This window comes from Sus scrofa, chromosome 14 (assembly GCF_000003025.6).
Source record: "Sus scrofa isolate TJ Tabasco breed Duroc chromosome 14, Sscrofa11.1, whole genome shotgun sequence".
In the NCBI taxonomy this organism is placed as follows: domain Eukaryota; kingdom Metazoa; phylum Chordata; class Mammalia; order Artiodactyla; family Suidae; genus Sus; species Sus scrofa.
This window is the reverse complement of record NC_010456.5, coordinates 139,061,431-139,088,178: the sequence shown is the minus strand read 5'-3', so window position 1 is coordinate 139,088,178 and position 26,748 is coordinate 139,061,431. Positions and strand designations below refer to the sequence as shown.

Sequence of the window (26,748 nt, the reverse complement as noted above, 5' to 3'; positions counted from 1 at the left end):
AGGCAGTCATTTGTCTCGGTTTCTATCTTCCAGCTCATATAGTCTCAGGTACTCTCTTACCACCTTCATTCTATTTTAAGTTTTCATTTCTTAGTGTATTTATGTGATTTTTTTTTTTTTTTTTTTTTTTTTGCTTTTTAGGGCCACACATGTGACATATAGAAATTCTCAGGCAAGGGGTTGAATCGCAGCTGCAGCTGCAGGCCTACCCCACAGCCATAGCAACTTGGAATCAGAGCCGAGTCTGCAGCCTACACCACAGCTCATGGCAACGCTGGATCCTTAACCCACTGACCAAGGCCAGGGATTGAACCAGCATCCTCATGGATACTAGTCAGGTTCGTTAACCACTGGAGATACAAAGGGAACTCCCTTATTTGAAATTTTATATATATTTTAAAATCAATGCCAACTGTCCGATAAAACTGAAAAAAAGAACAAAGGCAAGGTAAAACATTTGGAGACAGTTATTTAGCAGACTCTTTCTAAAGTCTGAGAAACGTCTGTACCGTAGTCTTTCCTAGATTCCGCACTGAGACCAAAGAAGAGCAGCAAGGGGACGACAAAGCCAGTGCCTGTCTGTCTGTCCTTCAGCTAACATCCAGCGAGGGCCCACCGCACACCCAGCACTGGCCAAGCGCAGTGAAAATCGCCACCTGCAGCACTCCTGGGTTCTAACGGAGAGGTGGTACAAACCAAAAACACAGGCGAGACCAAGTAGAGATAAGATAACAGCATCTTAAACCTGAACAAAACAAGCAGCATCCTGGCTCATGAAAACAAATTCTTACTCGCTTTTAAACACTGATTTCTTCTCCTGTTCTGCAAGTTTCCAGCAGGGTCCTTCACTGACACCTCTTCTGCTGAAGCCAAGAGGATCACTACCCGTGCACCTCCCCTCAAATGAGCTCCCAGAAGACGGGACCTTAATGAGACAAATGGTGGCACGTCAACCCTCCCAAGCCGGGGCCAGGAGCACCATGACAGCGAAGCCTTTCCCCAGAACATCAAGGGCACCTGAAGTCCAAAAACCTTCGCAGCATTAAAACTTCTTGGAAGTATTTCCGTTGGATTAAAACATGACAGTTTTGACAATGAAAGAAGAAGATAAATGTGTAAATAGTAAAAGATGATCTGCATTCATAGGAACCAAAGACGGCCAGTAAGAACTATCCTCCCTGGAGGCCCACACTGCGTCACACACGCTCTACGTGACAGGCCTGTGTCGTGACAGGCCTTTACATAAGAGTGCCTAGACTGGTCACACCTGGAGAGCACGGGGCATGTCATGCTTTACATCCAAGGGCAATCTCAGCTTCACAAGGGGCTAGGGAAAGGGGTCACTTGTCCAGACACAGTTAACAGGCAGCCGAGCTGAGAAACAACTACAAAGCCCGTGCTTTTCTCACTAAGCCACGGTTAACTTTTTCTACTACAGCAACCAAACAAGGAAAATTGAATTTCAAAGACAGGACTTGTATGACTTCAGGACCAAACAAAGAGGAACCTTTTCAGCATGGAATCCCAGTCAGAACGCCTCTGGGGGCCCACGTGCTTCCTACCCATGAATCTCAAACTTGGACCCTTCCCACGCAGGGGTGCTGCTCTGGGTCTGTGGCGAGCGGTGAGAAGGGCCGGAAGGTGTTACTGCAGCAAGATGAATACAGTAGAAGGGAATTCTCTAGCAACTCCTTCAATTTCCCAGGGGTCACCAGAGACCGCCATGATAATAACGGCTAGCAGCTATGATGCATCGGGGCCAGACATCCTTCCAGGTGCGCTTATATACTGAATTCATTTAATCCTCTCAACGACAGATGCTGTCATTACCCAGTCCTAAGGAAGAGACTGGGACTTGAAGAGGCCGGACCTTGGTCAAGATCAGGACCCTGCTGAGGGGAGCGAGGCCGTCCAGCTCCAGGGGAGCCCCGCTCTACTCTGCTCGGCCCTGCTGCTATCTCACCAAATCCAGCGGCTACCCCGTTTTCCTCATTTTCCTGACCTTTCACGTCCTTCGGTAAGCGTGCTCATACCCGCCTTCTCCGATACCCTGCCCCTGGCTTTCCATGTTCCCTTGCCCCTAATTCTCAGCCTGAGGGCAGGCTTCTTCCTTCGTGCTGACCTACACGAACCAACTACATGGCTGCACGTTCCAGGACTGGGTTCACCCCAGCATGGTACCGACACCCAAGTTCCACCCAGGCCAGGCCTCTCCTCTCACCTCCAAGCCACACACTTAACATCTGCTCTCAGAGCCCTACTGCACATCCCCCACGACACCTGTTCCTCACCCGAGCATCTCTATGTCATCTAACCCACCCCTGCTCAAATCAAAGAGGAGACAGCCCTGAACAATCTATTTCCTTCACCCTCCCCATCCAATCCATCAGCAGGGCTCCTGGGGCCCTCCTCCAAAATATAAGCCCACCCAGACCATGACATTTCAACATTACCCTCACTGGTGTCTGAGGCACCTCTCACCTGGCCTAGTGAAACTGCCTGCCAACTGGAATACCTGCTTCTAGGCTGTACTTCCACTCCCTTCAAACCATTCTCCACACAGCAGGCAGAGTAATCGACTTGGCAATCGGACTGTCACTTCCACTGCACTTGGATTAAAACCAAAACCTGGCCGCTGCCCACAGGCACCTGGCCCTTGACGACCTCTGCAAGGTCATGCCAGAGCCTTTCTCTCACTACCCTCCAGACCCCCCGGCCTGCTGCTGCTCCTCTGAAATCTGCACCTGCTCATCCTCTGCCTAAAAGCTCTCCCCAGTTCTTGCACTGACCGTCACCTTTTCATTTTCGAACTCACTTACCAGACACATTTTCAGTCCAACCCAAGGTACCCACCTCCCCAACCCCCATTTTTCAGAGCCTAACTATACATTTCCTCTGCAAAACTTAATACCATCTGAAATTACCTCAGTAATACGTTACCTAATTATCGTCTATACCCTACTGTTCCATATTCCCAGCGACTAGCATAATGTGTGGCACATAATTAAGAGCTCAATAAATAAATTTTAACAGAGTATCAAACAAACAGTGGTCACTATGCCTAAGCCAAAAAGCGGAATGGCACTGGGCTCCAAGGTAAAGGCAAGAATGATTAAACCCAAAATCCAGTGTAAATCAACTATGAAACACCTGACATTACAGAACATTCTGTTATACCCCATAGAGGCTTCTTTCTATTCGGTAACGTAATACAACAGGAAAAAATTTTTAAATCAAATTCTTTGTCAAACAGTCAAATATAAATTTCAAAGTAGTATTTAAATTAACATTTCTGATAACTTTTTTTAAAAGTTTGACAAATTTAGCCCAGTAACAGCTAATAAACTATTTAATAAACTATGTTAATTGTGGTATTTCTTAAAAGCTCTCTAAGTGTATTACATTTTTAAATTTTTTTAATTAAATTATGGTTGATTTAGTAATTGCGGATTTTTTTTTTTTTTTTTTTTGGTCTTTTTGTCTTTTAAGGCCACACACCTGTGGCATATGGAGGTTCCCAGGCTAGGGGTCCAATTGGAACTGTAGCCGCCAGCCTACACCAGAGCCACAGCAATGCGGGATCTGAGCTGCATCTGCAACCTACACCATAGCTCACAGCAATGCTGGATCCTTAACCCACTGAGCAAGGCCAGGGATCCAACCCGAGTCCTCATGGATGCTAGTCGGGTTCACTAACCACTGAGCCTCGACAGGAACTCTCTAATTGTGGTATTTTTTTTATTATTATTATTATCAAGACAGTACAGCGCAAAACTAAGATATTTTAAGATTTAACAATTCTACTATAATTACCTGAGACTTTTTTTTTAGAGGGAGGGGCCTGCATCTGCGGCATGTGGAAGTTCCCAGGCCGGGGTTCAAATCAAAGCTACAGCTGCCAGCCACAACCACACCAGATCCAAGCTTCATCTGTGACCTACACTGCAGCTTGCATCAACACCAGATCCTTAACCCACTGAGCAAAGCCAAGAATCGAACCTGCATCCTCATAGACACTATGTTGGATTCTTAACTAGCTAAGCCACAGCAGGAACTCCCTGAGAGATGTTTTTAGTGTTCCTAAAAATGGAATCCTATGCTCTCTAAGATGCCAAACTGATTAATATTCTCTGACACAAAAAACCAAATTCAGGTAGTTGATAACTAGTTATACTACTAATTGGTACCTTTCTGGAGGTTGCCCTCCACTATCTGCTTACGCATACTAACTGTACAGACATTTGGAATTAAATGTGTAAGACACAGAAATTATCTCTACTAACAGCACAGCCCTTTAGAAATTAAACAGTGTGAGCTTCGTCTTTAAGATGGATGCACATTTAAGAATAAGTCAGACTATAAAGATTCCTACTTGGTAAAGGATCAAAAAATACAAATTTAAGTATGTAATTCCTTCTGTACCCTTGATTTCATATCTGAAGTTACAATGGGAATAATTCAAGTACATCAGCTGCCATACAAACAAAATTAACATTCAATGAAATCTAATAGCATAAAATCTCACCAGCCAGGCAGCTGGTAAGTCTGACTGAGAATTTTTGTACCAAAGTGCATCATGAGGTGAAATGAGCACCATGAACTAGTAGGATCAAAGCACTAAACGGGAGCGGGGGTGGTGGTGGAGGGAGAGCCACTTGCACGAAGGAAGCCGTAACACAGAAGAAAGAACGCCCGGCATGGTAAAGGTCCCACCTCAGGCATCCCATCACCTGGTCGAGAAGCCGAGAGAACGGGAAGGAAACAACAGCAGATGGAACTACCAGATACTCTCTAACAGTCCGACCACGGCGCAGACTACGTTCAGAGAGAAACCAAAAAAGCAAACAGAGCGACACAGAAATACCTCACACAAGATTCGATTTAAGTCCTCATGAGTATACCTAAATACAATATTTACTTAAAAAATAATAATAAGATCAAATGTAAAATTTTTGAAAATGACAAATTGCCACACCTATAAAAAATGCACCTGAAGTCCCACTGTGGCTCAGCAAGTAAAGAACCTGACTAGTATCCTTGAGGATGCAGGTTTGATCCCTGGCCTCACTCAGCAGGTTAAGGATCTGGCGTTGCCATGAGCTGTGGTGTATGTTGCAGATGTGGTTTGGATTCTGCATGGCTGTGGTGCAGGCTGGTAGCTCCAATTGGACCCCTAACCTGAGAACTTTCATATGCCGCAGGCGGAGCCCTAAAAAAAAAAAAAAAAAAAAAAAAAAAAAATGCATTTGATTTGGACATGAATATGACTAGTGGTACCTAATTTCATTACCCAATAATACTATTCTTCCTCCTTCCCACCCCTAGACACTCTATCTACAGACCAAATAATCTGATTTAATAATAAATGTTATTCCCGTTTTAGTCAAAGATAAAATGCTAAAAAAAACTGACTACAGAATTTGAAAAACAAAGGCACTTGACATTTCAATTAGTTAATTTTATACTGAATAGAAGTAAGGTTTATGAGACTTTTAGCCACAGAAATAACTCATGTATCTCCTCCAAGCCCTGGGAGGTATGAGAACGTCAGAGTGGGACACACGTCAGGACCAGGCTAGATGTCAGGACCAGGCTAGATACGACGGCCGAGGCATGGCCCCAGGTCGGAGCCTGGGCGTACTTTGCCACCACCTCATCAGTCCAGGAAATGAGATCCAGAAGCCGTAAGTGGGAAAACCAACCCTGCCTTTCCGCAGCCTATTCCAGTGAGCAGACTACTGGGACCCAAAAATGTCTGCTAGCTTTTCTCAGGTATTATTTTACCATCTTCTACAAAATAAGGAATTGCTGATGATTACAAAACTTTACAAACTATTCAAAACATAGTGCTAAGATCACCTATACAATTATTCTGTAAATACAAATCACAGAATGAACTAATCTCTATATTTCACAAGTCAAAAATGTGGAGTGCAGTGTTTAAAAAAAAAAAGAGTTCCTCCTGTGGCTCTGCAGGTTAAGGACCCAATGTTGTCTCTGTGAGAATGCATGTTCCATCCCTGGCCTCGTTCAGTGAAGGATCTGGGTGGCTGTGGATGTGGCATAGGTCACAGCTGCAGGTCTGATTTGATCCCTGGCCTGGGAACTTCCATATGCCACCATAAAAAGTAAAAACAAACAAACAAACAACACACACACCAAGAAATCAAATTAGAAGTAATAGAGGGTAATAGAACATAAATTCTATATCCTAGAAGTTTCGAAAAGCTCTAAGAAAGCTGGGGGTTGGGGGGGGCTTGCTTTTCTTTCATTTTAGGGTGGCACATACAGCATATGGAAGCTCCTGGGCTGGGGGTGGAATATGAGCTGCAGCCACCAGCCTACACCACAGCCACAGGAATGCCAGATCTGAGCTGCAACTCTGACCTATACTACAGCTTATGGCAATGCCAGACCCTAACCCACTGGGCAAGGCCAGGGACTGAACCCGCATTCTCACGCACACTATGTCAGGTTCTTAACATAAAACTGAGCGAGCCACAACAGGAACTCCAGAAAGACGTTTGTTTGTTTGTTTGTTTTTTGGTTGGTTGGTTTGTCTTTTTAGGGCCGTACCCGTGGCATATGGAGGTTCCCAGGCTAGGGGTCAAATTGGAGCTATAGCTGCTGGCCCACAATACAGCCACAGCCATGCCAGATCCAGGCTGTATCTGCAACCTACGCCACAGCTCATGGCAAAGCCAGACCCTTAACCCACTGAGCGAGGCCAGGGATTGAACTGAGTCAGATTTGTTTCCAATGAGCCACGACAGGAACCCCAGAAAGCTGTTTTTAAATAAACCACACGCCTCTCTTACTGGGAAGTGCCAGCTATCTCTCAACTATTTTCTCGCTCACATATTTTACCTTTCATCAGCTCTCTACTGTTCAGCGCTGTAGCCTTTAAAATTACCTACCTTTCAAATTCCACACACATTGTCTTTTGCCCTCAAGGATGTCTGATGGAAGAAAAACTATGCCATGGAATGAATATCCAGAAGATGACACCTGGACAAATTACCCACTCCATGACTGGCAGGTGCAGTCGGGTTCCGGTATCCCCAACAGATAAGGGCTTCCCAACCCTTGGCTTGCTGAGACATTCAGCACTTGAACAACTTAAAACCTCACTGCCAAGTTTGGTACCAATGTGAGAAGAAATTCTATAGTCACTTTAAATAAATCATTCGAACGGCAGCTAAGAACAATGTGTTACCTAAACCAGTAACATGATACACATAAAAGCAGACCTACAACAATTGCCATCATCTTGATTAATCTTATGATTGAAACGTTTAATCATTCATCTCACTTGTAATCACTATCTTTTATCACTGACCAAACATGCAGTTTTAATGTCCCCTTCTATTATTTATACTGGACATTTTAGGATTACAGTCTAAGGTTACATTACACATTTCATTGGAATTTTAAATAAGTCCTTAAATTTTAAAAAGCTAACTATTATATTCATACTTGCTCTATCTGCATAAAGAAACACTAGAAGGATTCATACAAAATTAATACAAGCAGTTACTTATGAGATAGGACGATGGGGCTGACAGGGGAAGGCGTGGGGTGAGCCTTCTCAACATACATCTTTTCACAGTTTTGATTTTTGAACCATCTAAGTGCAACACCTATTCGAAGCACACTTACCTACACAGAAACTGCCTAAAAAGTACAACACCTACCACGTAAAGGAATCAATATGTCAGAATTCTGCGTTTTCAGTTCACATAAAAAGCAGCACCCCGACAAATGCAGTTGCCATCATTGTTAACCCCACATCCAGGTATACTTGCCAACACATCCTCTGAGCTCACAAACTCTGGTTTTAAAAAATACGACTTTGGGGTTTTTGTCTGTTTTTTTCAAAAAAAAAAAAAAAAAAAAAAAACACCTAAGAATTCAGCTTGTGAATACAGAGTGTGCCTCCCTTCCCAAAAATTCCTTTCTAAGATAATCAACTGGTATTGTGGGGCACAGTTGCCTAAACCATACCAAGTCTTGACTGACAACATTAAATGTGCTAGACCTAGTGAGCTCGTCTGGTCTCCGCACTCTTCTGGTGCGTGCCTCCCCAGAAAGGTCCCAGGAACGCAGAGCATGGGAGACGGAGTGAAAACAGCAGCCAGGGAGAGACGGGCTCCCTTCTTCCTCTGCTTCCTGAGCAGGTGGAAGGGGCTCAGTTTCCCCTGCGGGCCTGCAGGGCTGCCCACTCCCTTAGCTCCCAGCAGCCTTTGCACACCCTCTCCTGAGTCACTTTCCACACCACACCTAGCTTTTCAGTGAAGTGAGGCTAATTAACATTTTTACTAGATTAAAACCACAATGAATGAGGCAGGCTGCTTTTGCTCATGTCAACAGCCTCCCACTGCCTGTCCTGTCCTCCCACCCAAGCCTGCGTTAGGGAAAGTCAGTCAGTACTTGAGAAACGCAAAAATATTTCAAGCTTTTTAAGAATAATCTACTGCGAGAGCAGATCCCAACACCGACCATGAATGAGGACGCCCACACCACGCCTTGCTTATGTTAATTAATAAAAGGTGGTCTAACGCATAAATCGGAATTAAATTCATCAAGGATGTGACACTGAAAATACCGTACCTTCACAAAGGAAACTTGCGGGTGCTCCTTGGCTAACTCGGCCATCACATCGTTCATCTGAGCACACTGTGGGGCCCATGGTGCCCAGAAATGGACCACCAGCAGGGACCTGTAAACCCATAAAGTGCAGCTTTTAAAAATTTAAAGTGCAGCTTTAGAAATTAGCAAATACTGAACAGATTAAATTCTTTTGCAAAGAAACCGTTACAAGAACTGCCTGAATTGTTTTTGTACTGCCAGAATACATACAGTTTCGTTCTGCTGTATTAAATACAGACTGAACTGTAAAAACTTGCAAGGTCTGGAGAACCTTCTGGATGAATTTTCAGGTTAATGATTTTTCTTGAGCCAATACATAGCTCATACGATGTGGTTCTGAATATTCACTCACCTCACCTACAAGCCATGTGTAAATCAACGATATTTCGAGACAGGAAAGACGGAAGCTAGAGCTCTGTAGCCAAAGCACAATGCTCGTGAAAAATGACTGTATGTGCATCACTCCTACTAATGGCAGTATTACTTGTTAAACACGGCGCTGTGACGAAGTGACCCCAAGAACAGGAAATAAAATGCTGCGAGTGAAGGGACGCAACCAGAAAACAGGGGAACATGGAACTGCTTTTTATGGACATACTCTTTTATATCAAGCTACAAAAGATTTTCTAAACACTGTTACTATGAACAGACAGAAGAGTGGATTAGTAAATTGTTGATGAAATTCTTAGGGATCTCAGTATATGTCTATCAACTATTTTCATACAAAAATTATCTTAGCAAAGATATCCGTAAGTCTATCCTCGTACCCAACTGAAAAAACCCTTCAGTTTACAGAATTCTACATTCAAATATAAACCCCCTCAACCCCCCCCAAAAAAAAATTCTGAAAACTCAGGAAGAAAACACATTAAAAATAGGTCACATGGAGAAAGGAAACAAAGACAACTACTCTTGGGCAAGGCAAGGAGACACGAACTGTACAAGCAGCAAAGGTGAGAGGAGCCTGCCCCGCAGCTGGGGAGGAGGGGAGCCGAGGGAGGCCCGGGACCTTCAGAGGGAGGAGGGTCAGGATCCGGGGCCCTGGAGATGTGGTCTAAATGCCAGTGCCTCCAAGCTTCTGGCTGGGTGACTGACGGTTAGTGGCGGCACCAGCCACGAACCACAGTGCAGAAGCTGCCAAGCTAAGAGGAAAGGAAGTCTAGTGGGCCACTGGTGACGGCCTGGAGCTAAGACGTCCACGCTTGATGTGCAGATTTGCAGATTAAGAAACGGACACCAGCTCATCCATGCAGGAGGACCAAAGAAGCCAGGACAGAGCCGCTGGGGTTCATCAACAGTCCATTAGGGCAGATGGAGAAAAAGAGCCCTGGTGGTAGACCAGAGACAACCTAAGAGGTACAGAGGAAGGTTCCTGGGTCTCACAGAAGAAGGAAGGAGACGACCTTCAAATACAGCAGCAAGGAGTTCCCATCGTGGTGCAGCGGAAATGAATCCAACTAGGAACCATGAGGTTGCGGGTTCTATCCCCGGCCTCGTTCCGTGGGTTAAGGATCTGGCATTGCCGTGAACTTTGGTGTTGGTCGCAGAAGCGGCTCGGATCCCACGTTGATGGGGCTGTGGTGTAGGCTGGCAGATGTAGCTCCAATTACACCCCTGGAAACCTCCATATGCTGCGGTACAGCCCTAAAAAGACCAAAAAAAAAAAAAAAAAAAAAGACAAATATAGCAGGAAGGGCAACAGCAACTGTGAGGGGAGTTCCAGTGGATGACAGAAGCAGCGCGTGCGTGATGGGACTGAGGATGAGGAAGTAGAGGCTGCTAGAAACCTACTCTTTAAGAGATTTGTCTATAAACAGAGAGAGACCAAGGATCAAGGGATGGGCTTTTTTCAACACAAGGAAATTTTCATAGTTTATTTTGTGAGGGGACAAACCAGTGGAGAAGGAGGCGCTAAACACACAAGAGACAGCTAAGGAGTCAGGGTCTGAGGTGGCAGGAGAGAGGAATCTTCAGCGGGGAAGAATTTGCCTTGAGAAAAGCAAAGCAGTCAAGAATGGGTAAAGCTACAAGAAAACGTGTACTGTTGTCGGAGGAACAAGTAGAGGGAAGATGCTTCTGGAAGTGCAGTTTTCCCAAGTAGGAGGCAAGGTCCTTCGCTGAAACGAAGGAAGATGAGGACAGGAGTCACAGGGAGAACTGCGGAAGACGGGAGAGCTGTCCAGGGCCACAAGAGGAAAGCAGGAGGCTCCACACGGAGTTCCACACAAGGGGGGAAGGACACGTGGTGGGTTCTAACTCCAGCGGGTGTGCAGGTGGCTAGAGGCGCCGGGGCATACTTCCCCATCACTGCTCTCTCCTCCCCTGGGGCACACAGCTCCCCCCCCAACTCTGTATTCTTCTGTGCAGCTGAGTTCTGGAAGCAGGTCAAGAGTGGTCTGCCCTCGGAGTTCCCGTCATGGCGCAGTGGTTGGCGAATCCGACTAGGAACCATGAGGTTGCGGGTTCGGTCCCTGCCCTTGCTCAGTGGGTTAACGATCCGGCGTTGCCGTGAGCTGTGGTGTAGGTTGCAGACGCGGCTCGGATCCCACGTTGCTGTGGCTCTGGTGTAGGCCGGTGGCTACAGCTCCGATTCAACCCCTAGCCTGGGATCCTCCATATGCCGCGGGAGCGGCCCAAGAAATAGCAACAACAACAAAAGACAAAAGACAAAAAAAAAAAAAAAAAAAAAAAGAGTGGTCTGCCCAGCCCCTCAAAGAGCTTCTGCAGAGGATGCAGGGGAGGCTTGGAGGCCGAAGGGATAGTGAGAAGGAAAGCAGGCCCAAGAAAGGACTGTACAAGAATGTTCACAGAAGCCAGGGACATAACAGCCAAAACCTGCAAGTAACCCAAACGTCTGCAAATTGGAGAAACTGTTGCCTATTCATACAATGGCACACCATTCAGCAATAAAAAAGGAACCAACTGCAGATACATGCGACAACATGAGTGAATTCCAAAAACACACTGAGCAAAACAAGACAGACATAAAACACCAGCTTTGTGACTCCATTTACATAAAGTCTAAGAGGCAACACTAATCTATGGCGACACAAAGCAAATTATCGGAAAAACCATAGAGAACATTCTGGGGCTCTATATCCTGGTAACGAACGATGGTTACACCATTTGTGTTTAAACAAATGTCAAAATTCATCACACCTAACAATGAGACCTGTGCATTTTATTACAGTTTTTAGTGAGTTCTTTTTTTTTTTTTTTAAGGGCCGAATCCATGGCATATGATGGTTCCCAAGCTAAGGGTCAAATCGGAGCTGTAGCCGCTGGCCTATACCACAACCACAGCAACGCCAGACCTGAACCGAGTCTGTGACCTACACCACAGCTCACAGCAATGCCGATCTTTAACCCACTGAGCGAGGCCAGGGATTGAACCTGCATCCTCATGGATGCTAGTCAGATTCGTTTCCACTACACCACAACGGACACTCAGTTTTTAGTAAGTTAATACTGCAATCTTTTGAAAGATTTTTAAAGCATAATATTCAATGATAAAAAGGGATGGAGTGAGACAGCACTCTCATATCCTGCTGGTAAAAATTAAATTGGAACCTTTCAGAAATTTCTTTTTTTTTTCCTAGGGCTGCACCTGTGACATATGGAGGTTCTCAAGCTAGGGGTCTAATCCTACGCCAGAGCCACAGCAATGTGGGATCTGAGTCATGTCTGCGATCTACACCACAGCTCATGGCAATGCTGGATCCTTAACCCACTGAGTGAGGCCAGGAATCAAACCTGCAACCTCATGATTCCCAGTCAGATTCATTAACCACTGAGCCCCAATGGGAACTCCCAGATATTTCTTACATGCTTTCAAGTATCCTATACACGAAATTAAAGGGACAAAGATTCATGTATATGAATACTTTCCCAGTACTTCACATTGCAAATAACTGTAAAAATCTATTGTTCAAAAATAGAGATTTTTAAATGATCATATAGTAATTTATTATAAAGCCGTTAAAAATCATATTTCGAAGATTTTAAATGACATGGGAAAATACTCACAATATAAGTACCTTGTTTAAAAATTAAAATAGGTTTTTGATTTTTTTTTTTTCTTCTTTTCTTTTTAAGGCTGCACCTGCAGCATATGGAAGTTCCCAGGCTAGGGGTCAAATGAGAGCTACAGCTGCCAGCCTACATCAGAGCCACAGCAACATGGAATCCAAGCCACATCTTCGACCCACACCACAGCTCACGGCATCGCCAGATCATTAACCCACTGAACAAGGCCAGGGATCAAACCCACGTCCTTGTGGATACTAGTCAGATTCCTTACCTCTGAGTCACAATGGGAACTCCTAAAACAGGTTACCAAAGTTTTTAACAGTATGAGCCCATGTATGCAAAAAAGAAAAAAGAACATATACATAACTTAAATTCCATGACTACTAATGCAGCTTTGAAGAGTAAATTAACTTCCACATCTGTAAAAGAGCAATAACTAACTCCCTGGGATAGTGGGAACATCAAATAAAAATATATAAGCACCCTGAAAACATTAAAGAATCATACTAATGTTATTAATAATCCACAGTATTTTCATGTTTGTTATTCCACTTTCCATAAGTATGCAATGCCTATCATAAGGACATAAACCTGGAACAAATATAAAAGCTATTATCCTCTCTTGGATTATATGTAACAGTATCCTCTCCATCTCTGTGGACAGCCCAATACACAGGGTACATTATTCAGGAAACCTTTCGAGAAAGGTAAGGTTCAAATCCTAACTAATGTGATTTTAAACAACTGTAATGAACCTGGGTTCTCCTCAGTAAGATAATGAGTGCTCAATAAATGGTCATTTCTCTATTAATACAGGTGTTCTGCTCCTAGTTACCCTCTGCAGATAACACCAGCTACCAATTACTAAAATCATATAGTGCTAGACTCTGCTAAATATTTTACAAACAGGCAAAACCTTAATTACTCTGCAAATGGGTATTAACAGCCCCCTTGTATAGACCAGCTGAGGTTTCAATAACATATAAACACCTGATTAGATAACTTAATCCAAAAATGTTTCAATTCACATGAAACTGTAAAATTGAGAAGTGATGATGTGCAGACTTCAACGACTACATTAACAAGCACTATTTAATCGTGTGTGTGTGTGTGTGTGTGTGTGTGTGTGTGTGTGTGCTTTTTAGGGCTGCCCTGGGGGCATATGGAAGTTCCCAGGCTGGGGGTGGAATTGAGCTGCAGGCCTAGGCCACAGGTCACACAATGCTAGATCCTTAACTAAGCAAGGCCAGGGATCGAACCTGAATCCTCCTGGATCCTAGTCAGGTTCATTAACCGCTGAGCCACAAAGGGAACTCCTATTTAATCTTCCTAAATGCTTCCATTTTCACAGAAGTAACAGATTTGCTCCTTCCCCAGCTGCCAAGCATAACTTCCCGGTTAAACTAATCACCATGGAAAAGGTGGTTTTCTGGATTATTTCAAGCATAGGCCAGTGGCAAGAAGACACCCAAATAGTATGAACATTTAAACTTTCACTGACTGCCATGGTTTAAGGACTTTAATGTTTGAAAGAGGCAACATAAAAACAAAAATGTGAAACATACAAACAAAGCAGCCTTCCGGGTGAAAGTAAGTTGACCATTTATTTAGGGCAGGTCCACACAAGAGGCAGCCCCTGGGGTACTGCACAACCGGGCTGCTGTAACATGTGGCCAGTGCAGGATGGGCCACCTTTCACCAAGGAGCCAATGTCACTCCTTTCGCATCGCCCCCCCCCACACACACACACTTTGTCTTTTTTAACAATTTCCCAGATAAAATCGAAATGGCCAAAGAGCTGTTGTTTAACTTCACCACCTCGAGGCTTGGCCAACCCCAAGTTAGACAGCAGCTCCGGCCTTTCCCGTTTCCAACAAAGGCCACTCCCACCTCCCTGCACCCCGCTCCGCGCCGCTCTCCCCGGGGCTCCCTAACTCTGCCTCGGGACTGCATCTGCGTTGCTGGCCTGGGAGCTGCACGCGGGCCCTGACTCCAGACTGGAAAGCCCAAGGGCTGCCCCCGCCAGGGGACACGGCGGGTTCGCGCCGCTCACCCCGGGGTGGCCGGGGGCCTAGCCCCTCTCACCGTGCAGGAACCGAGGCCTGGTTCCGAAACTGGCGCGGGGTCAGGCTGGCAAAGGGGCAAGTGGGGGCCTGGCTCCCCGACGAGGCGCCGGCGCTCCTCCGTCCCCACCCGCGACGCCCCGAGGCGGCCCGGCCCCCGCGCTCTACAGGGGGAGGTGGGCTGACCGCCGCGGAGGCCCGTGCGCGCCCATCCGCCGAGACCCGCCTGCGACCCCGGCACGGCCGCCGCACCCCGCGGGCCTCCTGCCGGCGTCTCCCCAAGGGCAAGAGGCACGCGGGCCAAACCAGAACGGACGGCGGCCGAGCCCGGTCCGGAACCAGGGGACCCTCGGCTCCGGCCGCGGGTCAGCCTCCCAAAGGGACGGCGCCCGGTGGCCGAGGTCCGAGCGCTCGGGAAGGAGGCCGGCCCGCCGGCCACGCGCGGCCTTCCTCGCCGCCCGCCCGACGCGGCGGCCGAGGGCCGGGGTCTCCCGCCCCCCGTCCCGCCCGGGGCTGAGTCGCCGCGCCGCCGCCGCGCCGGGGCCGCTGGGCCGGGCCGTTTGCGGGCCTCCGGGCGCCGGGGGCCGGGGTCTGCGGTCCGACCCCGCTCTCCTTCCGGACCGGGAGGCTGTGGGGTCCGGGGCCGCGCCCAGGCCGGGCCGCCCGCTGCCGCCCGCGTCCCCTCCCCCAGGCCGCCCCCACCCCCGCCGCCCGCCGCCCGCCGCCCGCCGCCCGGCTTACTTGGCTCTGAGGCGCAGCAGCTCCTCAAACTGCCCGGCGGAGCCGACCTCCACCACAGCCGCCGCCGCCTCGGCCGCCCCCGCCGCCATGCTGCCGCCGCCAGACCCGAGCAATCGAGCGCGGGCGGCCGCTGGGGGCGGGGCCTCGCGGCGCGCACGGAAGCCCCGCCCTCCGGCTCGCCCCGCCCCCGGCCCGCGCGGGCGCCTGGAGAAGGTGAAACCCGGGGCGGCGGACCCCGGGCTCCAGACCCAGCGGCCCGGCGCTGTCGGGAATCTTGCCCTCCAGGCGTCTGACCGCCGGAGTTCTTGGATGCGAGGGCTCCTGATTCGCAGGGCTCTGTATGTTCCTTGCTGCTCCTGCTGCAACTGGGAGAAGGGGTGTGTGTGTGTGTGTGTGTGTGTTTTGCAGCTGGGAGAAGGGGGTGTGTGTGGGGGGGTGTATTTCACAAGCTGAAATTTTAATCTAACATTAAATTACATAAAGGTGGGGACGGAGTAGGAGGCCAAAGAAAGGGAGGCTGTGGCGCTTCCGAGCCTCGACACTGACAAGGAGCTTCGAACCCAGTCCCAAAGTACCCGAACCCGCGCCAGCGCGTGCCCGGTCACCTAAGCCCCCAGCAGTGCCACCCCTGAGCGCTGCCAGTGGGCAGGCCCATCGCCCATTGTGACCACCAGCAGCACGGCCTGAGCAGGCTCATCACCTAGGGTACCATGGGCCCAGCTCACTCAGGCCTCCGGGGTCCCCATGCCCTCTAACCTCGGGGCCTTCTCTGGCTCCCCTTGGCAACTCCTGATGTTGACACTCCAGGGAGTGTGCTCTCCCCACCTTTCACCTCCCCTCCTCCTGCCTCCCACAAGCTCTGTGGCCTGGGTAACCCTGTCCACGCCCTAGTATCCTCAACCGATGGCTGAGAGCTCTCCTCTGCCTCCAGAGCCCCGCATCCGTTTGCCCTGGAGAGAGAGTGGGCATCTCTTTCTAAGCTGTGGCCAAGCCACCCCTGGCCTTCTCTCCAAAGCGCCCCTCCTCCTCCTCCTCCAGTAGCTCCCATCTCAAGGGTCATCACTTCCACTCTGACACGTGGAACTCCTCCTGCGGTCCTCAGGCTTTGGCCGAAGGGCAGGACCCAAGCAGCCTCCCCTCCTTGTTCAGGGCACCTGTGCGGCCGCTACCACTGCTCATGTCACTGCTTTAGAACTGCAACTATGGAGTTCCTGTGGTGGCTCAGCGGGCCCCACGGTTGTCTCTGTGGGATTCGGGTTCCATTCCTGGCCCCTTTGGTTAAGGATCACGCTTACTGGGAGATGGCAGATGCAGCTGGAATCCGGTGTCGCCATGGCTATAGTGTAGGCAGGCAGCTGCAGCACCGACTTCACCCCTAACCTGGGAACTTCCATATGCTACAGATGCAGCCCTAAAAAGCAAAGTAAGGAGGGAGGAGGAGGAGCAGAAGCAGAATTATTCTTCTCTGGTGGTGAAACACGTTAAACGGCTTGGGTCGCTGCTGTGGTACAAGTTCCATCCCTGGCCCCGGGGAACTTCCATATGCGGCGGAAACCACCAAACAAAAAAATGCAGCAAGAGGGTGGCGAGGAACGACCTGCCCGATGGTAGATACGCAAACCTTAGTGTGGTCACAACTGCAGAGAACGAAATACGAAGAGGACCGCAAACAGGGACAACGGAGGGAAGACGGACGGACTGTATGGACATGAGCATCCTAATTGTGACATTGTCCTGCAGTGTTTCAAGATGCTCTCTTCGGGGGAAATGAACACAGACTCTCTCTGTTATTTCTTTTTATTTTTTATTTTTTTTTGTCTTTTGTTGTTGTTGTTGTTGTTGCTATTTCTTGGGCCGCTCCCGCGGCATATGGAGGTTCCCAGGCTAGGGGTCTAATCGGAGCCGTAGCCACCGGCCTACGCCAGAGCCACAGCAACACAGGATCCGAGCCGCGTCTGCAACCTACACCACAGCTCACGGCAACGCCGGATTGTTAACCCACTGAGCAAGGGCAGGGACCAACCGCAACCTCACGGTTCCTAGTCGGATTCGTTAACCACTGCGCCACGACGGGAACTTCTGTTATTTCTTATGACTGCATGAGACACTACAGTTATTTTAAAATAAATAGGTGGGTTTTTTTTTTCAAATAAAATCTACAGATTACTGTGAAAATGCAACAGGAGGGGAGAAAACAGCATGTTGAAAAACAGGATGTATCCTCGGGCGACCATTTTTAAACAGGATTATATGTAAATGAAACGTATAACTGGATAGCTGAATGTAGCCTAGAAACAGGTCTTCGGAAGGATGTGTCCCAAACTATGAGGAGAGTTTCTCCCAAAACATGAAAATTGGGGAGTTTTAAAGGGAGATTTTCACTTTTTACATGATCCACTTCTCCTGCCATTTGCATTTTTTGGAAGAACATGGACTGGCTTTGTAATTTTGAAATAATGAAACCGATACACCAGGGAAATGTGCCATAGTGAATCTTTTTTCCAAAGCAAGAATTATCCCTCTAATGGGACTGTTTTAAAAACTCCTGATTTTTTTCCCTTTAAATGGAACTTGCTGAAATCAGGATACACCTGCTACAGAGCACACTCCCTACCTTAAAAAAAAATCCTGGGAAAACTCTCGGTAACTTTTCCAAGTCCACCTCCTGCCCTTTCTGCAGTCATCACTACTGATACCAACAGGCCTAACGTTCAGCAGGTGCATCTCTGAGCTTTAAAATGCTCTGATTCTGCAGCAAAAGCTATGCCACTCAGTCCTGAGCCCAGCCACATTTGGGGGACAGGCTGTCACACCTGAGCTACAGGTATGGAGGGTACACACCGCTATAGAGAGCCCTCCAGAGCCCTCACAGTCATGGGTCTGCATTTATCATTCAGTGCTCCCGCCAGCTCATGATGCAGAAACCTAACTGCCTGCCCCACTTTACAGCTAAGGAAATGGCCCATGGAGTTCCCGTCATGGCTCAGTGGTTAATGAATTCGACTAGAAACCATGAGGTTGTGGGTTCGATCCCTGGCCTCGCTCAGTGGGTTAAAGATCCACATTGCCATAACCTGTGGTGTAGGTCACAGACGCAGCTTGGATCCCGTTTTACCGTGGCTGTGGTGTAGGACAAAAAGACAAAAAAAAAAAGAAAGAAAGAAAGAAAGCAAGCAAGCAAAGGAAATGGCCCAGACCCACAGCAGGGAGGGCACAGGGCCAGGACTCAGTTGCTGCCTCCACTGTAAGGCCTCAAGCTCTTCTCTTGCCACCAACCCAGACCCCGCTCCCACCTCTTCCCGCCCAGGGCTGCTCAGTCTCTGGGGAGCGCAGGCCTCTGCTTCCCTGAGCAAGTCCAGACCCAGCAGAAAAACCTCATCGTTATCAGGTGGCACTTAGATCACAAAGCAAACTACTGGGGCTGACTATAGCCTCTGTCCCTAGTGTGATGAACCCCAGACACTGCCATTCAGTGGGATGACATTCTCCCAATCGCTCTCCAGGCAGGGGCAGGGGGAGAGAGGCTCGAGGGAACCCAGCGATGCTTCTCGCCCTCTCCTGGCCTCCCAGACCCACGCGGTCAGGGACCAGAAACAGCTCTCCCAGCAGCTCATCCCTGAGAGGGATGGGACAGTTACACTTTGCGGAGGGTGCTGAGTGGCACTTCAGGGCCCAGGAACGTGCGGACCAGGAAGCTGAGTCTCTGGGTCCTGGGGGCTGACGTCCTGGTCTGGCAGAGCTGAAGCTCCAGAGACATCTGCAGGCGGCCTTCCTGGCAGCAAAGGAGCTGCACTCGTGGTCTAGGAACTGACCCCATTCTAGAGAGGGCTGTGTGTGTGGTTGATGTGTAATTATGCTTAAGACAGCTGTTTTACCACTCCTGAGCAGGTAAGGAAGATTTTAGCATCACAGTCTCTCCGGGACCCGAGTATTACCTCTCCCGGCAGAGTCTAGTGCTGAGGACTAGGTGGGCACAAATAAGCCAGGTAGAGAAAAACACCTGTTCACCATAAATGAGGATGTGGAGTTGAATCCCCACCTGGCTGGGTCTTTGTAAACCTGACCCCCAGCAGGTAAGAGATGCCCAGGGTTTTTGAAGGGCAAAGCATGGCATTAAAAACTGTTGTTATCAGGTAAAACAGCCAGTCCTTCCTTGCTTTTAAGAGAGGCTCCTAAATCCTACTTACTCCACCCCCAAAAAGCAAAAAAAAAAAAAAAAAAAAAAAAAAAAAAAAAAAAAAAAAAAATCCTAACTTACTCCACCCCCAAAGACCAGCTGAAATAACCCCAACTGGAGGGAATTAATTTCCTGAGGAATTTCACTCTTCCAAGATTAATGGAGCCCCCTGCAGAGAAGTGGTAAAACTGTAAGTACAGTAGATTTGCACCTGAAGGATACATATTTTAATTTCTGTTCTCCAGCTGCGAGAACATCTTCTCCAGCTGCTGAAAAAGGCATAAATGAGCACCCACACATCTGCTGAGAACTTGTGAACATAGACCCAGAGCTCCCTGGGAAGGAACGGTGCCCGGCTGGGGTCACCAGGACCCCCAGTGCCGCCACCCCAGGGCCCTGTCCCCGTGGGTGGAAGCCAAGGTCAAGGTCAATGTCATGTGAGCATGGTGGGGTGCAGTCTGGAAGGCTGAAACAAATGCCCCTCCCCGGAGCCCCAACGGGTTGACCAGAAGCCTAGAGCAGAATCCCTGGACCACATTCTCATAAGCTGGCACGCACTGGCCACCCCAGCCTGCCACTCACCCTGGCACCGCCCCACTGAGGGACCACTGGCCTGGGTTAAGAGTGGGGTAACTAAGAGCTGGGACAGTCTGTGTTTGGCCCCTAGGAAACCCTCCAGGGGAATTCACCATCAGCTTTGGTGGCCCCAGGAATGGGCCTTGGGTGGTTGTCTCACAAACCACGTTGAGATAAACCCGACACTGGGTCCAATCAAGCAGCCAGTCCTGTTCTCCTTGGCCCGGGATCTCCTTAGGGACTAGGATGCTCCAACTGTCACCCTGCGAGCCAAGAACTAGTCTGAGATCAGGAAGAGGAATGGACTGTGACGTTTCCTCTGCCAACTCTTAGCAGCCGGCTCTTGAGCTTAGCAAAATCCGTCAATTTTCCGGTCCCTTCCTTACAGGAACTGCTTTTATTAGAAGAACTCTATGTATATGCCGGCTATAAAGGTTGTTTATACTGCCATAGGTAGATTTTTATGGGTTGTATTTTTGCTGCACTTGCTCAAAAAATAATTATTTCCAAAGAAAAGAAGAATTACATATCCTGTAAACTAAATAAAACTCATGTTTATTAGGGACCTCTGACAGCTCCTCAAATGTGAAAAAAGATTTCAAAGCAGTGAATGGACAATTTATGTGCAAGTTTATTTGTAAAACATATTTCAAGACATACTTCGTCTTAGCTCTACCAATAAAAATACACTGCATTTCTTTTCAGAAGTATGTGTTATCTGATGCTTACATTGTAATCCCGTTTCCCCTAAGAAGATAAGGCTCTGTGGATAAGCATGAACCCACTAACCTAATCCACCCTTGCCTTGAATGTTTTGGGGCTGCTATACATTAAAAAAAAGAAAAAAAAAAGATGTGATCACATCCCATCAGGGTGCTCTCTGGAAGAAATATATTTATAAAAAATAAAATCTTGATCCAATTGCTACAATCTTATAAAAAATGCCTAAGTTGAAGAACTTTTTAAACATGTTTCCAGTTATTTACAATGTATCTGGGAAAATTCATCTTGAGAGTTGACTGTGAGTTTTCCACCCCTTGCGTCAATTCTAATCTCTCTTCCACTGAGGACCAGCCAGATGCAGGTTGTAAAGCCAGTTTCCAGGCTGTAGGTGGCATCAGCCACCTCTTCAGGCTGCGGAAGGAGCATTCTTTGTTGAGTGGTTTCTTTATTGAACCTGGAGACGCCGCAATTCAGAATCAACACAAAATGATGCTCTATCTGTAGAGGTTTTGCGGATCCACCAAAAACGTGCTTGAACCCTGACTTTCTCCTGCCTTCTCAGTTCAGTCGGCAGGGTATTTGAGGTCCTGTCAGATGTACCAAGTCTGTTCTGCACATATGACCCACTAGCTTGGGTTGGGGATTGGGGAAGAACATGACTCTTTTTTTTTTTTTTTTTTTTTTTTTTTTTTTGTCTTTTTGCCATTTCTTGGGCTGCTTCCACGGCATATGGAGGTTCCCAGGCTAGGGGTCGAATTGGAGTTGTAGCTGCCGGCCTACGCCAGAGCCACAGCAATGCCAGATCCGAGCCGTGTCTGCAACCTACACCACAGCTCACGGCAACGCCGGATCCTTAACCCACTGAGCAAGGCCAGGGATCGAACCCGAAACCTCATGGTTCTTAGTCGGATTCGTTAACCACTGAGCCACAAAGGGAACTCCGACATGAAAGAGTCTTGAGTCAAATGTTTTGCATATAAAGTGTTTTGGGTACATGTGCAGATGTCTGTGTATTTATTCTCCAGGTACATTTGGAATTAGTTTTCTTCTGCTATTTGTAATTTTTTATGGCCACACCTACGGCATATGGACGTTCCCAGGCCAGGGATTGAATCTGGGCCACAGTTTTGACCTGTGGCAACACCAGATCCTTTAACCCACTGCGCTGGGCCAGGAACAGAACCCACCCCTCCACAGTGACCTGAGCTGCTCCAGTCGGATTCTCCACCCACTGTGCCACTGCGGAAATGCATCTTGTTTCTCTTTATAATTTTTTTAAATCAATGTGTAGTTGATTTACAAGGTTGTGTTCATTTCTGCCGTACAGCAAAGTGACTCAGTTACACACATATATACACTCTTTTTTATACTCTTTTCCGTTGCAGTTTATCGCAGGATTTTTGAATATAGTTCCCTTTGTGATACAGTTAGACCTTGTTTATACATTCTATATATGATAACTCACATCTGCTAAACAACCAATTCTTTTTTCTAATTTGAGAGGCTATGGGTACAAACAAGTTTGCCTTGGTGTCACAAACAAGATCATTTATAAAATGAGAGGTGATTCTTAAGAGATCTGAGTTCTAACCAGGCAAGCTCCTTCAGGTTGTGTGGCTCCAAGATTTCATGCCTCGAAGAGCACCTTTCCACCCCTGCTGCCTCGTTTGAGTTCACGGGCCCTCTGTCCCACTGACCTTGGCACTCTTACGGCTACTTTTTCCTGGAGATATCCCCTGATGGAATGGACTTTGGAGCGTCTAGCAGGCACCATGAGCTGAGCTGACCCTTCCTTCCTGTAGAAGGAATTCAGGGTGTGAGCTCTGGGAATGCTGAGAAGGCACACCCCTTAAAAATGCACCCTAGGAGTTCCTGTCGTGGCTCAGTGGTTAATGAATCCGACTAGGAACCATGAGGTTTCGGGTTCAATCCCTGGCCTTGCTCAGTGGGTTAAGGATCCGGCGTTGCCGTGAGCTGTGGTGTAGGTTGCAGACGCGGCTCGGATCCCGAGTTGCTCTGGCTATGGTGCAGGCCGGCGGCTACAGCTCCGATTGGACCCCTAGCCTGGGAACCTCCATATGCCGCAGGAGCGCCCAAGAAAAGGCAAAAAGACAAAAAAAAAATGCACCCTAATAGTTCTGGGGGCCAAGGCTTGGCCCGACAGTGCATCTCACACAAAGCAGAAGCCATCCCAACCTGGAGAGCAAACCAGCTTAACTCTGGTTAAATGAATGACCGCCGTAGTCCTATGTTTCACAAGATGCCTCAAAAGCCACACCTACACCAGCATCCTTCGCCACCTCTCTACCATCTACCACATCCCTGTTGCGGCTCATCAGGGTAAGAATCTGACTAGGATTCATGAGGATTCAGGTTTGATTCCTGGCCTGGCTCAGTGGGTTAGAGATCCAGCACTGCCATGAGCTGTGGTGTAGGTCGCAGACACAGCTCAGATCCTGCATTTCTGTGGCTGTGGTGTAGGCTGGCAGCTGCAGCTCCAATTCCCCTCCTCGTCTAGGAACTTTCACGTGCCATGGGTGCAGCCCTAAAAAGCAAAAAGTAAAATAAAATAAGGAGTTCCCCTTGTAGCTGAGTGGTTAACGAAATCAACTAATATCCATGAGGATGAGGGTTCGATCCCTGGCCTTGCACAGTGGGTTAAGGATCCAGCATTGCCGTGAGCTGGGTGTAGGTCGCAGACACAGCTCAGATCCTGCGTTGCTGTGGCTGTGGTGTAGGCCAGTGGCTACAGTTCTGATTGGATCCCTAGTGTGGGAACCTCCATATGCCACGGGTGCAGCCCTAAAAAGACAAAAAATAAAACAATGAAACAATGAAAGATAATGTGACATTTTTCCCCCAGGAACAGGATGAAGGAACATTGAGGGGTTTTTTGTTTGTTTGTTTGTTTAAACAAAGCGTCTGAAATCTGTGTTCTTGGGTCCCTTCCAGAGCTGTCGAGCTGGGCTATGTGAGCCCTGGCCAGCACAGTGGCCCCCACTGGAGCCCAGCGGGCATTGGGCAGGGATGTGGTGCTCTGGGCACACCGTCAGGCCATTGTGGGAGCCCTTGCCCCACACTGAGGCCACAGTCGCTCTCAGGGAAGGTCGGGGCAAGTCCGGGAAGGTGGGGAAATCATAAAATAACCTCGGGTGATGTGAGCAGATTAGGATTTGCTTCCGTGCCTGAAAATCCCCAAACCGACTCACCCATCTCGGATTTCCATGGCTGGGATGATCTATCTGTAAAAAAATTACTGACTTTAAATGCCTTTCTCTAGAGCGAAACAAATAAGAAAGGAAAAGAGCAAACCACTGAGTTTTAAATGATGCCCAGAGGCTATTGCTCTGTACTATGTATACAAAATAAATGGGTCATGGTGTCCCCCCTGGTGGCCTAGCAGTTAAGTATCCAGCGTTGTCCCTGCGTGGGCACAGGTTTGATCCATGGCCTGGGAACATCCATGTGGCATAGGCAGAGCCAAAAAATATAAATAACATAGGAGTTTCCATTGTGGCGCAGTGGAAATGAATCAGACTAGGAACCATGAGGTTGCGGGTTTGATCCTGGCCTCACTCAGTGGGTTAAGCATCCAGCATTGCTGTGAGCTGCGGTGTAGGTCGCAGATGCGGCTTGGACCTGGCATGGCTGTGGCTGTGGCGTAGGCCGGTGGCAACAGCTCTGATTAGACCCCTAGCCTGGGAACCTCCATATGCCACAAGTGTGGCCCTAAAAAGAAAAAAATAAATAAGGAAGGAAAGAAAGAAGGAAGGAAGGAGGAAAGAAAGAAAAAACAAAAGAAAGAACAGACATAAGTAGATGGGTTGGTAGTTCATGTCTCGTGATAAAGTAGCGAAACCTCCATGGCTGTGTCTCTTCTGCAGCTTTTGCAGAGAAGACTCGGTGGGGACTCCATTGCAAATAAGTTAGTATCTGTTACTGGCTCATTCGCGGGAAATCTATTTCACTGCTTGAATGAGAACAAATATCTCACACAAAAATGTTGATGCCACATGACCTTTAGACTTCCGTTGTCAGTTTGTATCTGCTGAACTAAGAAGAGAGTAACAGTGGATGTGGGGGCTGGGGGAGGTCCCTTCCTATGAGAAGGGGCATGCGAGGTGGGGGGCCCAGAGGGTAGCCCTTCCTGACGTGGACCTGCGCGGACTCAGCGCCGCAGATCGGCCGGCGCCAAGCCCATCAGATCACGGTGGCCCTACGGGCCCAGGTCCCCGGCCTCAGGGGGTCTGCCACCCGCACATCCCCTCCGCCGGAGGTGCCGTCTCCCCAGCCGCTGTGTTCTGCCGCTGCTGTCCCCAGCGCTCAGACACGAGGAGGACATTCTCGCCCCTCTGGATGAAACGTTGGCTTTCTAGCTTCCGCTCACTGTCACTGGGTCACTTCCGGAAATGACGGCGGCACGTGGCCTGGGTCCCCACCCCCAGGTTCCTTCTCCCCTTGGATCAGGTTATCACTCGGTCCATACCCAGGACCGAGTTATTGTTGGGCGTGACTGTATTTACCCTAAACAAATACGTCCTTTCAGGATAGGGCAAAAATATTAAATTAAATAAGTGCTCTGGAGAAGCTGCCCCTCACTAGCACAGTGGGGAAAGACAGATCCCAGGCCGATTTCTGTCCTTACACGAATCATCCTATTTTAAGGGCCGGCTATAAAACTCTTTAACACTATTTAGCAATCTCTTTGGAGGGGCTGCCTCTTATTTACCGGCAGAGGTGGAAGGTGCGTCTGAGTGCCTCTGCTTTTGTTGTATAATTTCAAAGAGAAAAATATGGCATCTGCTGGCAATCAATTCATTTTGATTGATAAAAAGGGGTTAATAAAAACCCCTTAGAAATAAAAAGAAGGTGACGAGTAAATATATCTTTCACGGTGCCTTCTTTCGGCTGCGCATAAAGAGAGCAAGCTTTTTTACTTCTCCCCAGTACGTCTTCTCCCCTTATTTTCTCTACCTACACAGTCATTTATAATCCTTATTATTTCCAGCCCACACGCTAACGCGGCATCAGTCATATTTCCACGTGCTAGGGCTTTCTCCTTACTATGTTGTAAGAGCTGAGAGGCAAAAAGCCACTATAATTCTATGAAAATACATGCCAAACATGGATCATCAAACATAGCCGATAGGGCTTCACACACTTGCAAATAAAAAATTTTAGGATGATACATAAAACATCATGCTAAAATTTCAATCTATTGTCAAAACATAGGATGTGTCTGGCATTTAGCAATTATTACCCAGTGATTAGAAGCAGTGGTAAGTTCAAATGAGAGGCAACGAATACTTTCTGTTCACACCTAGTGCTCTTGATTTTAGAAGGCACATTTGTGGTTTATTTTTTAATTTTTATTTTTGTCTTTTGTCTTTTTAGGGCCTCACTTGTGGCATATAGAGGTTCCCAGGCTAGGGGTCTAATTGGAGCTACAGGTGCCAGCCTACCCCACAGCCACACCACATCCGAGCCACATCATCGACCTACACCACAGCTCACGGCAATGCCAGATCCTTAACCCACTGAATGAGGCCAGGGATCAAACCCACAACCTCATGGTTCCTGGTCTGATTCGTTTCTGTTGCACCATGACGGGAACTCCACATTTGTGGTTTATTAATATTTTAATTTTTCTGGAGTTCCTGTTGTGGCTCAGTGGTTAACGAATCCGACTGGGAACCATGAGGCTTCGGGTTCAATCCTTGGCCTCGCTCAGTGGGTTAAGGATCCGGTGTTGCTGTGAGCTGGGGTACAGGTTGCAGATGCGGCTCAGAT

General features: G+C 48.0%; 1 protein-coding gene across 2 annotated transcripts in view; it reads right to left on the bottom strand.

The window, feature by feature from the left end:
- Window positions 1–15,625, bottom strand: part of GLRX3 (glutaredoxin 3) — a 35,510-nt gene extending 19,885 nt beyond the window's left edge. Inside the window, exons 1-2 of one of the 2 annotated variants that reach the window (XR_002338282.1) lie at window positions 15,483–15,625; window positions 8,611–8,719 (exon numbers count right to left, since the gene is read on the bottom strand). Coding sequence is in view for 1 of the 2 variants with exons in the window: in NM_001243896.1 (NP_001230825.1) it covers window positions 8,611–8,719; window positions 15,483–15,571 (198 nt within the window). In the remaining variant the exon portion in view is untranslated. 2 annotated transcript variants of the gene reach the window in all.